This window comes from Lithobates pipiens, unplaced genomic scaffold (assembly GCF_037356315.1).
Source record: "Lithobates pipiens isolate NorthernLeopardFrog02 unplaced genomic scaffold, aLitPip1_a1.2 Scaffold_30, whole genome shotgun sequence".
In the NCBI taxonomy this organism is placed as follows: Eukaryota; Metazoa; Chordata; class Amphibia; order Anura; family Ranidae; genus Lithobates; species Lithobates pipiens.
The window spans coordinates 45,394,340-45,406,801 of record NW_027507791.1 but is presented as its reverse complement, the minus strand read 5'-3'; the positions used below and the strand labels follow the sequence as shown (position 1 = coordinate 45,406,801).

General features: G+C 43.7%; 1 protein-coding gene across 1 annotated transcript in view; it reads left to right on the top strand.

Annotated features, from left to right (window-relative positions):
• LOC143942752 (SLAM family member 6-like) overlaps positions 1 to 5,047 on the top strand; it is a 32,673-nt gene extending 27,626 nt beyond the window's left edge. Inside the window, exons 3-4 of the mRNA XM_077464139.1 lie at positions 3,400 to 3,666; positions 4,742 to 5,047. Coding sequence (XP_077320265.1) covers positions 3,400 to 3,666; positions 4,742 to 4,899 — 425 coding nt within the window. The 3' untranslated portion in view covers positions 4,900 to 5,047. The remainder of the gene's footprint in view (positions 1 to 3,399; positions 3,667 to 4,741) is intronic.
• The last annotated feature ends 7,415 nt before the right edge of the window (positions 5,048 to 12,462 follow it).

Sequence of the window (12,462 nt, the reverse complement as noted above, 5' to 3'; positions counted from 1 at the left end):
TGAGGTGCTCCCTGTATGGGAGGGGTTATATAGAGGGGGACTTCCTGTCTTTAATTATGCCAGTGTCCAATGACTATGGTGCTTTGTGTCCAGTGATGTACGATAAAGAAAAAATAATTGTTGCTCTGCATGAAGATGGCCTAGGCTATAAAAAGATTGCCAAGACCCTAAAACTGAGCTGCAGCACAGTGGCCAAGACCATACAGCGGTATAACAGGACGGGTTCCACTCAGAACAGGCCTAGCCATGGTCTACCAAAGAAGTTGAGTACACATGCTCAGCGTAATATCCAGAGGTTGTCTTTGGGAAATATGAGTGCTGCCAGCGTTGCTGCAGAGGTTGAAGAGTTGGGGGGTCAGCCTGTCAGTGCTCAGACCATACGCCGCACACTGCATCAAATGATCATTGAGGGAACCATGAATGCCAACATGTACTGTGACATACTGAAGCAGAGCATGATCCCTTCCTTTGGAGACTGGGTCGCAGGGCAGTATTCCAACATGATAACCACCCCAAACACACCTCCAAGAGGACCACTGCTTTGCTAAAAAAAGGAGATTAAGGTCTGGTGTGACCCCTCTGACACCTCCATCCCTAATAGTGCACAAAAAAAACGAGAAATAGCCCTGGGACTTTAGATGAGGTGAGAGAGGTTTAGCCAATGTTCACAGCGAAAACTGAGACAAAATCAATTTATTTGTTCCAAAATGTTATGTGACAGAGCGGCAACAACAAAGATTGTGAGTTACCCGGCATAATAGCCAAAGCACACAACCCAGATGAAAGTAAATATACAAAGATTTATTACAAATGTTATACATCAATGAGCAACAATAAAACTTGAAAGTTGCTAGGTCAGTAAAAACACATACACAATAAGAAAATAAAATTTACATACATATAGACAGGGAAGTATGTAAATATAATGCAGACATCAATAATACCCAGCATGTACCGGCAAAAAACAAGCATCAATAAAGCGCTATGCATTTCGCGAGACCGTGCTCGCTTCTTCAGAATGTTGTATCGAATGGCTGAGATAAAAAGCCAAACGCTGGATATCAAGATGGCGGCCATGTAGTGCATCCAGCTCGGAGAGCTGAGGAGGCAGAACACTTAGCCCCTTAAAATCATGTCTAGAAAATATCTCAATGGAGTGAAAAATATCCAATGGTTGTCAGTTTGTTCTTAGAGATGTGACCAGGCTATCCAATTGTTAAGTTGTGAATCAGAATCCCAACTGACAACCATTGGATATATACATGAAGAGCACGCCCTAAGGAGCAAGTAGAATGGCATCCCCCACTCCTGCACAGCCAGGCACACCAAATTTCCAATCACTCAGAGTCAGAGAACAGTCCGTGTCTTTGTTTTTTTATTTTTTTTATTGAGGGATAAAAACATGGCTAAAGATTGGAAGTTATGGGATGCCCACTTGACTTCAAACAACTTCAGGGACAACTCTTCCTCTCTAGGGTCCTATATACTATATCCTCTTCTTCCTCCAGCACTCACTCAAGGCCCATTACAAGCAGGAACTTGCAGCCCCTATACTTGAAGATAGGGGAGACACAGCTCACAGTTTCCCGACACTTCCTCTCTGTGGTCACTGATCACAGCTCCATCTCTTCAGGCACTGCCAACCCACGTGGCTGCAGCTGCCTCTTTCACTAGCCCTCCAGGCTAACTTCTCCCCAGTCCTCCCAGACTGACACTCTCTCCCCAGTCCTCCGAGACTGACACTCTCTCCCCAGTCCTCCCAGACTGACACTCTCTCCCCAGTTCTCCCAGATTGACACTCTCTCCCCAGTCCTCCAAGACTGACACTCTCTTCCCAGTCCTCCCAGTCTGAACACTCACCAGCCCACCCGGCTAACTTCTCTGGAGATCTTCCGGATGTGCTGGCTGACTGGCCAGGTCCTCTGATCCTCTCACTTGCTCCCATGTCTCCAGGAAGGGTTTCCTTCAAATGTTGTAGGGGGAATTTTCCAGCACCTCAGCTCCAGGGGGTAGGTCACCCCCCCCCCAGACTAAGGGGTGCCCAGCGAGGGCTTCCGACAGCCTCCCCAGCACTCCACCTCTATCTCCCACCTGACTTCCCTCGCTGGCATGACTCATACCTATTTATGAGGGAAGGCCCTCAAAAATGTGCATGACAGCTCCTCCTAGCTTCCACCCACTACATCTGGAAGCTTCTCCAAGGTTCCAGAAACAAAGGAAGGGACCAGAAGAGCTGTCAGATGAGTCATCCAGTAGTGCAAATCATTTTGGTCTGAATACAAATTCGGACAAATTTTTCATTATTCTGAGATTCCACTCCAACATTGGGTGTTTGCCTGTTCGCTGAATAGCAAACAATTGCAATTCGAAAGCCGCGGAACACCCTTTAAAAGTCTATGGGAGAAATCAAAATTGATCATTTTAAAGGCTTATATGCATAGTATTGTCATAAAAAGTGTTTGGAGACCCGGGTCCTGCCCCAGGGGACATGTATCAATGCAAAAAAAAGTTTTAAAAACTGAAGTTTTTTCTGGAGCAGTGATTTTATTAATGCTTAAAGTGAAACGATAAAAGTGAAATATTCCTTTAAATTTCATACCTGGGGGGTGTCTATAGCATGCCTGTAAAGTGGCGCATGTTTCTCAAGTTTAGAACAGTCCAAGAGCAAAATTACATTTCTAAAGGGAAAAAAAGTAATTTAAAACTACTCTCGGCTATAATGAATTGTCAGTCCCGGCAATAAACATAAAAGTAATTGAAAAAAATGGCATGGGATTCCCTCACAAGTCCATTTCCAGGCCCTTTGGATCTGGTATGAATATTAAGAGTAACCCCAAACCAAAATGTAAAAAAAAAAATTGCATGGGGGTCCCCCCAATTTCCATACCAGGCCCTTCAGTTCTTTGTCATATAGCAGCTTACAAATTCTTAGATGTGATGGATGCATTCGTTATTATTTTATTTCAGCTTGTGATCCAGCCAGCAAGTCTTGTTTTTTTTTAAAAAGAACAAGCTCTTCAGCAGATGTTGCAGTTAGAGGGATGAGACAAACCATTTACCACTGACGGGAGGAGTGGAAAATGAGCTCAGGTATAACCCCTTAAAGCCGAGGCCGCATATGTGCGTACGGTCGGCACTAGGGAATTAAATGCCACCAAAGGAAAGCTCTATTCATGTTAAAAATTATCTAAATGTCATTTATCTACAGTGTTGCATGACCGTGCAATTACAAGTTAAAGCAACACAGTGCTGAATAGCAAACAATAGTCTGGACCCGCAGCAGGTAAAATCTTCTGGAGATGAAGTGGATCATCTATTTTTACATGGAAGATCATTTCTAGCACCGGGGATTAGAAGTTTTAATACTTTTCTAGAATGTTATCTGCTTCTTCCCTCCAGGTAATCTAACGGCTGAGAATGTCACCATCAACCCCGATGTGACTGATAATAAGACATGTGAGGTCAGCTTGACGTGTTTGGTGGACTCAGTAGATGGAAGTAAAGTGACCATCAATTGGAGGAGTTTAAACATCAGTAATGTAAACCAGACAGAGAACGTTGTGTTTGTACCTCCCAGTAATGTCAACTTTACCTATATATGTACAGCAAAGAATCCGGTCAGTAATGTCTCGAAGAGTGTGGTTCCCTGGCTGTACTGTAACAATGGTAAGTACACCAACAATGCCATTTGTTAAAATTCATACTTAAATGTCAACCCATGCTTTTTCTTTTTCTTATTTATTTTCTTTTTTTTTTTTACTACAAAGTTCCTTTATTTATTTATTTATTTATTGATCGCTTTTATTCCTATTACAAGAAATGTAAACATTCCTTGTACTAGACATAAGCAGGTCCTTTTTAATGAGAGATCTGGGGTCAAAAAGACCCCAGATCTATCATTTACCCTTAAAAGCAAAAGAAACTTTTTTTTTTTTTGACACTTTGCAAAATAATTTTTTTGACACTTTGACTCTAAAAAACAAACAAAAATCATCTCTTTAAGCCTGAGAACCGGAAGTGATGTCAGAGGTTGCTCCGGTCCTCCAAGGGCATAGAGCCGAGTGGGGGGGGGCCCATCTTGCCTACACTCGACTTCCTGCCTAGCTATCGGCTGAATTAGATCGGTTTCCGGGTTACCGATGGCTCCGGTACGCTCGGGAAGCAGCGTGAGGGGGTGCACCTCTCGTGCCTCCTATAAAAGTAATCTTGCGGTGAATCTGCTGCGAGAATCATTTTTATCTGAAAGCCAACTGCCTAAAGAAAAAAAACTATACCGGGGTTATGACAGCTAGCTGCTGCCATAAGAGCAGTATTTAACGCCAAAATCATGATGTACATTCCCAGTTAGGCAGTTGGCAAGTGGATAGAGAAACACCGACTCTTACTTCTCATGCTGCAAACCTTAGTTGTCTTGCTGCCATGCCAAACCTCAATGCTTTGTGCCGCTGACCTGGAATACATATGCTGATAAGGAGCTTCAACTCAGATTTTATTGATATTCACCAGGTCAAGGCCTTAGAAAGTATTGATGTCAGTTAGTCAGCATAACGGGAATTTGGAAAGAGGTCAGCACTGGAATCCATGTCTCTGTCAGGAAAGGTTTCTTGTGACCCTTGTTATCAATGCAAGCCTCCTATTATCTGCTTTCTTTGGGTTTGATTAGAATGGCTGGTATAACACAAAATTAAGTAATTGTACATTTGATAGAGTTATATCACCTTTTATTTTACCTTCAATTCAGGAACGGATAGAGAAAACACACCAAAGGAAGATTATACCATGGTGAACCTCATACGTCTGGTGATATCTGGCTGTGTCCTCCTGATCACCTGCTGTATATTCATCCATCATATGAAGACTGAAGTGATCTCACAACCTCCAGAGACAGGCGCCATCTGAAGATCGTACACTGAGCTCAGTGCTCAATGTAGGGAATATGTGTCTGTTTAGTTGTGCTTTACCTGAAGGTGAAGAGGAGATTCACATTGAGGGGTTTTGGAATGACAATCAATGCCATGTCAATAAACAGAACTCTCTGGAATACAAAGTGAAACTCTCTACGTATTATACAAGATCACTTATTCTAATTACTTATCATATAAAAGTAGGCTGTGGAGTCCCTAGAGCTGACATTTTGGGAAAATGCTTTGTAGGGTGTAGCTAGAGCAGCCCCGGCATTGTGAAGACATTCTAGGTATGTACAGAGTGTGCCGTGCCGGGAGACACCAGAATTCTGAGCTTGGCTCCATTGACCAACCTAGAGGTGTTTTCTAAAGTCACCTAAATTGTCAAGTCCGTCTTGCTTTACTGACGTTAACATGGAAGAACTGTAGCATCTGCTGTTTTCAATTGACAAGTATCTGTTTTAGATCAGGGGGGCCCCATGCTGGTCCTCCCTAAAGTCCAAATGCTTAGGTCTGCTTCATAAGTATGTTTCTATGGATTGGTAGCCACCAAAGGCTCACTATTGATGTGCCCATCGTATTGATGTCCAATTTAGAGTCATCACCATCTCTTGCTCTGCTGATTCAAATAATAAATCTATGTTCCAACCCTGATGACAGAAAAGGCTCCTCTGCTAAATGGGTGTAATTGTTATTGTATAAGTATAGTTCCTAATTGCCTGAAATTAGAAAGAGGGACTTGTTTTATTTTTCTTGTTTTTTTAAACATTTTAGGCAAAATATATGACTGTGACACCCCTAGTCACTCTTTCCTTGGCTTGAAAAGGATTTACACTATATTTTTAAAAGTATTGGGACGCCTGCCTTTACATGCACATTAACTTTCATGACATCCCAGTCTTAGCCCTTGTACACACGGTCGGAGATTCCGACAACCAAATCCATCAGATCTTGTCCGAAACTGTTGCATACACACGGTCGGACAAAGTTGTCGAAAAATCCGATCATTCAGAACGTGATGACGTAATTTCGTTACGATGGGACTATGTTCAGGCTGGTAGCCAATAGCTTTGATGTAGGAATTTGATCTGAGCATGCGTGGCACTTTGTCCGATCGGAATTCTCTACACATGATCGGAGTATATCCTATCGGACCAGTTTGTCGGGAAATATTTCCAGCAAGTTGGAAAATTTGGTTCCGACGGATATTCCAACGGAAACAGTTCGATGCAGACCACACACAGTCAGATTATCCAACAACACGGTCCGATAGGACACATTCTCCGACCGTGTGTACAAGGGCTAAGTCCGTAGGTTTCAATATTGATTTGAACCACCCTTTAAAGATATAACAGATTCAACTCTTCTGGGAAGGCTTCCACAAGATTTAGGAGTGTGTCTATGGGAATGTTTGACCGTTCTTCCAGAAGCCCATGTGTGAGGTCAGTCACTGATTTTGCATGAGAAGGCCCGGCTCGCAGTCTCTGCTCTAATTCATCCCAAAAGTGTTCTACTGGATTGAAGTCAGGACTCTGTGTAGGCCAGTCAGGTTCCTCCACCCCAAACTTGCTCATCCATGTCTTTATGGACTTTGCTTTGTGCACCGATCCAAATCATTTGTTGGAGGGGGGATTATGGTGTGGGGTTGTTTTCCAGGGGTTGCGCTTGGCCCCTTAGTTCCAGTGAAGGGAACTCACTCATCCGTGTCTTTATGGACCTTTCTTTGTACACTGGTCCACAGTCATGTTGGAACAGGAAGGGGTCATCCTCAAACTGTTCCCACAAAGTTGAGAGCGTGAAATTGTCCAAAATGTCTTAGTATGCTTAAGAGTTCTCTTCACTGGAACTAAGGGGCCAAGCCCAACCCCTGAAAAATGACCCCACACCATAATCCCCCCTCCACCAAATGATTTGGACCAGGGCATATTCCCATGGCACCTGACCTGGGTGGCTCCCCAGCTGACATCTGCTTCATCGTCCTGGACACCATCATTTACGATGGGCCTCTTTTATCTGCTATAATATGAGTGGCCATTTTTTTGACCCAATAAATAAGTTTTACAAATTTATCAGTAGTTGGACCTGGACTGCAGATTATATCTTTATTTAATATAATGGTAGCAAGAGCTTACTTAAGCTTTAAAGGAGAAGTGTGGGATTTAAACAAAATAAACACAGACACTAACTTAGGGGGATGCAACATGGATCCAATGCTGCATTTGTCCCCGCCACCTCTAAGTCTCAGTCAAAGACCGCTGATCACTCAGTTCTCTATCTTCAGTGAGCAGAGAGTCATGACTGTCAATCAGCGGTTCTCTGTTCTGCCCCTCCAGGGGGTGGGAGCAGCTGGTTCAGTGTTTCAACGGCTCACTGAGTCTCACGAATGTCACGTCTAGGGATAGAGTGTTCGGTTTGCTTATATCAGGTGACTGAGCAGATCAACCACCTAATAGGTGAACACAGACAGGGAGAATGCAAGAGCCAACAACCGGATACTGGAATGGGAAGCGAGAGCACTTAAGTGATCCTAACATTGCCCCCCCCCCCCCCCCCCGGACCCCTGGGAGCAGGCTTGTCAGGATTCTGTTAATGGAAGTTCCGAACAAGTCTGTTAACGTGAACAGATGCAGCTGGGACCCAAGAATTTTCTTCAGGACAAAAGCCCTTCCAGGCCACCAGATACTGGACAGCATTCCTTACTTTTCTAGAATCCAGAATACGTTCTTCCTCATATTCTTCCTGTCCGTTGACCATGAGCGGAGGCTGAGATGAAACAAATGTATCCTTCTGAAGGGGTTTTAGAAGAGAAACATGAAAAAGGTTAGGGATCCTCAAGGAGGCAGGAAGTTGTAGGTTAACCTGGTGAATAACTTTGAAAGGCCCAATAAACCTAGGAGCCAGTTTCTGTGAGGGAACTTTGAGGGACAGATTTCTCATGGACAGCCAGAACCACCTATCCCCGAGCCTAAAGCGGTAGTAAACCCTCCCACATCAATATGATTTTCACAATATTATGAAAGACATGGAAATTAAGAATCAACTGATCACTTTGTATATATATATATATAAAATGTTTATCTTACTGCATACATCATACATGTTTATCTTGTCCACTTTTACTCAGCATATTAGCTGGCGCCATCTCCACTGTGGTCTTCCACGTCTGATTTGATCTGTATTTCCGCCCACAGTACATAATCATCTTGGTAATCCTGCGCATGCGCACTAATAACAAAATAGCCAAGCCTCTTCTTTGTTTCCGAGTTCTACGGAAAAGAGGCATAGCGCATGACAGCTTGCTCCAGAAACAAGGTAAGACAGAAGAAACAGTGACCATACCCTGGAGTGGGCTGAGTAAGCAGGAACATGTAATTTCACAAGTACTAGGGAAATAAATAATGATCTACATATATAAAACACATGTATAACAGTGTAAATTTGCTGTCCCCTCAAAATAACTCAACACACAGCCATTAATGTCTAAACCGCTGGCAAAAAAAGTGATTACGCCCCTAAGTGAAAATGTCCAAATTGGGCCCAAAGTGTCAATATTTTGTCAATATTTTGTGTGGCCGCCATTATTTTCCAGCACTGCCTTAACCCTCTCGGGCATGGAGGTCACCAGAGCTTCACAGGTCCCCACTGGAGTCCTCTTCCACTCCTCTATGACAACATCATGGAGCTGGTGGATGTTGGAGACCTTCCGTTCCTAAACCTCCATCTGTGGGATACCCCACAGATGCTCAATAGGGTTTGCTGAAGACAAGCAGACTAAGGACATGGATTACAGGAACCATGTCCTGTGGTCTGATGAGACCAAGATAAATGTATTTGGTGTCAGATGGTGACAAGCGTGTGTGGGGGCAACCAGGTGAGGAGGACAAAGACAAGTGTGTCCAGAGACCATGAAATGGGTCCAAAATGACAGATTGCTCCCCTGCCCCTTTTACCCCAAAATGGGTCCAAAATTTCACCCACGGCCCTTTTATCCTGAAATGGGTGCAAAATGACACAAAATCGCACCCCCGGCCCTTTTATGCTGAAATGGGTCCAAAATGCTACAAAATCGCACCCCCGGCCCTTTTACCCCAAAAAGGGTCCAAAATGACACAAAATCGCCCCCTGGCCCTTTTACCCCAAAAAGGGTCTAAAATGACCAAAATTGCACCCCCGGCCATTTTATCCCAAAATGGGTCCATAATGACCAAAATTTAACCCCGGCCCTTTTACCCCAAAAAGGGTCCAAAATGACAAAAAATCGCACCCCCGGTCCTTTTACCCCAAAATGGCTCCAAAATGACAACAAAATCGCCCCCTGGCCCTTTTACCCCAAAAAGGGTCTAAAATGACCAAAATTGCACCCCCGGCCATTTTATCCCAAAATGGGTCCAAAATGACACAAAATCGCACCCCCAGCCTTTTTACCCCAAAAAGGTTATAAAATGACCAAAATTGCACCCCCGGCCCTTTTATCCCAAAAAGGGTCCAAAATGCTACAAAATCGAACCCCCGCCTTTTTATCCCAAAATGGGTCCAAAAATAACCAAAATTGCACCCCCGGCCCTTTTATCCTGAAATGGGTCCAAAATGACCAAAATTGCACCCCCACCCCTATTACCCCAAAATGGGTCAAAAATGACCAAAATTGCACCCCCGGCCCTTTTACCCCAAAATGGGTCCAAAATGACCAAAATTGCACCCCCGGCCCTTTACCCCAAAAAGAGTCTAAAATGACCAAAATTGCACCCCCGGTCCTTTTATCCCAAAATGGGCCTAAAAATGACCAAAATTGCACCCCCGGCCCTTTTATCCTGAAATGGGTCCAAAATGACACAAAATCGCAACTCCGGCCCTTTTATCCCAAAATGACACAAAATCTCACCACCGACCCTTTTACCCCCAAAAAGTCTAAAATGACCATAATTGCACCCCCAGCCCTTTTATCCCAAAATGGATCCAAAATAACACAAATTTAACCCCGGCCCTTTTATCCCAAATTGGGTCCAAAATGACACAAAATCGCACCCCCAGCCTTTTTACCCCAAAAAGGGTCTAAAATGACCAAAATTGCACCCCCGGCCCTTTTATCCCAAAAAGGGTCTAAAATGCTACAAAATCGAACCCCGGCCCTTTTATCCCAAAATGGGTCCAAAAATAACCAAAATTTAACCCCGGCCCTTTTTTCCCAAAATGGGTCCAAAATGACCAAAATCGCACCCCCTGCCCTTTTACCCCAAAAAGGGTCTAAAATGACAAAAATTGCACCCCCGGCCCTTTTACCTCAAAAAGGGTCCAAAATGCTACAAAATCGCACCCCCGGCCCTTTTATCCCAAAATGGGTCCAAAATGCTACAAAATCGCACCCCCGGCCCTTTTACCCCAAAAAGGGTCCAAAATGACAAAAAATCGCACCCCCGGTCCTTTTACCCCAAAAAGGGTCTAAAATTACCAAAATTGCACCCCCGGCCATTTTATCCCAAAATGGGTCCATAATGACCAAAATTTAACCCCGGCCCTTTTACCCCAAAATGGGTCCAAAATGACCAAAATTGCACCCCCGGCCCTTTACCCCAAAAAGAGTCTAAAATTACCAAAATTGCACCCCCGGTCCTTTTATCCCGAAATGGGCCTAAAAATAACCAAAATTGAACCCCCGGCCCTTTTATCCTGAAATGGGTCCAAAATGACACAAAATCGCAACTCCAGCCCTTTTATCCCAAAATGACACAAAATCTCACTACCGACCCTTTTACCCCAAAAAAGTCTAAAATGACCATAATTGCACCCCCAGCCCTTTTATCCCAAAATGGATCCAAAATAACACAAATTTAACCCCGGCCCTTTTATCCCAAATTGGGTCCAAAATGACACAAAATCGCACCCCCAGCCTTTTTACCCCAAAAAGGGTATAAAATGACCAAAATTGCACCCCCGGCCCTTTTATCCCAAAAAGGGTCTAAAATGCTACAAAATCGAACCCGGGCCCTTTTATCCCAAAATGGGTCCAAAAATAACCAAAATTGCACCCCCGGCCCTTTTATCCCAAAATTGGTGCAAAATGACCAAAATTGCACCCCCACCCCTTTTACCCCAAAATGGGTCCAAAATGACAAATTGCACCCCCGGCCCTTTTACCCCAAAAAGGGTCCAAAATGACCAAAATTGCACCCCCGGTCCTTTTACCCCAAAATGGCTCCAATATGACACAAAATCGCCCCCCTGGCCCTTTTACCCCAAAAAGGGTCTAAAATGACCAAAATTGCAACCCGGCCCTTTTATCCCAAAATGGGTTCAAAATGACCAAAATTGCACCCCAACCCTTTTATCCAAAAATGGGTCCAAAATGACCAAAATTGCAGCTATAACTTCAGTCTTGATAAAACTAATCTGTATAGGAATAAAAACCTAAACTAATGCAGCCACCACTTTGGGAAAAAATTGGTGAGCTTTTTTTGGCTTTAGTACAGCTTAACACCACACTCACTGTGTGCAATTCTGTAGGAGATAAAGTTAGTTGCCAGTCAAGCTTATGGGTGTAACATGTTCCTCAATTTGTCACACGATAATGCCGCAGGGGACTAGGAAATCCCAATTTGAGTTAAACGCCTTAAAAAAAGTTACCCAATTAATTTTTTTTTTTACAAAAGCCAATCACATAGGCGGAACAATCGCCTATGTTTTAAGTTTCTCTTTAAATGAGGCACCCAGGGTCTGAGACCTTGCATGTTGTCCTGTGCTCCACTGAATGTAAAGCAATGCACATCGCACTGCATTACATTCTTTCCTGGCCTTGACGGCTCGGTAAATTGTCAGTGGGGCCTGGAAGAGTGATGTCACTTATGAGTCAGCAGCAAGAAGGGGACAGCAGATGGGCATCTATGCCAGTCTCAGGCCCACAGATCATCAAATGGAGCCTGGGGTATGTGGGGTGTAGAGCATTTTTGTGGCAGCTCAAGCACCAGGATTCAGTGGGGGTGGGTTTTTTATTTCTACCTGACGCCTGGGGTTCCCTTAATCATGAAGTATGGAGGCTGCCATTGCTCAAGTCTGTGGGTTTGTTCTGTCTCTCTGTTGCTTTGGCCTCAACACTTTGAGTGTGACCTGAGAAATAGAAGATTCTGACAATTGCAGAATGCTTTCTTTTTGATTAACATTTTAAAGCCACATTAGCCAGGTAACAAGTCCATTAGTTCCTGTACTGTTCAGTAAGCCATAGCAAAGTGAAGCAAAACATCTTCACTATGCTCCCAGTATGGAATTATCTAGGGTGGTTTTATTTGTGTGTTTTTGGGACTAGGCATAGGAAGCCATAGAGGCTTCTATTGTGGTTTTCTCCTGAAAATTTCAGTTGCTTGGCTGTCATACTAATATTCTACACAAGTATGCAGAGACTTCTAGACTTTCATGATCTGCCCACTTGAGGGTGACCTGAAACACATGAAGCCAGGTGTTGAGCAGAACAGCAGGTCAATTTGGGTAGTCAGTGAGCCCCTTTCATTACTTTTTATAAACTTTAATAATCTCTATATATATAACCTTAACCTCAAACTTCTATCTT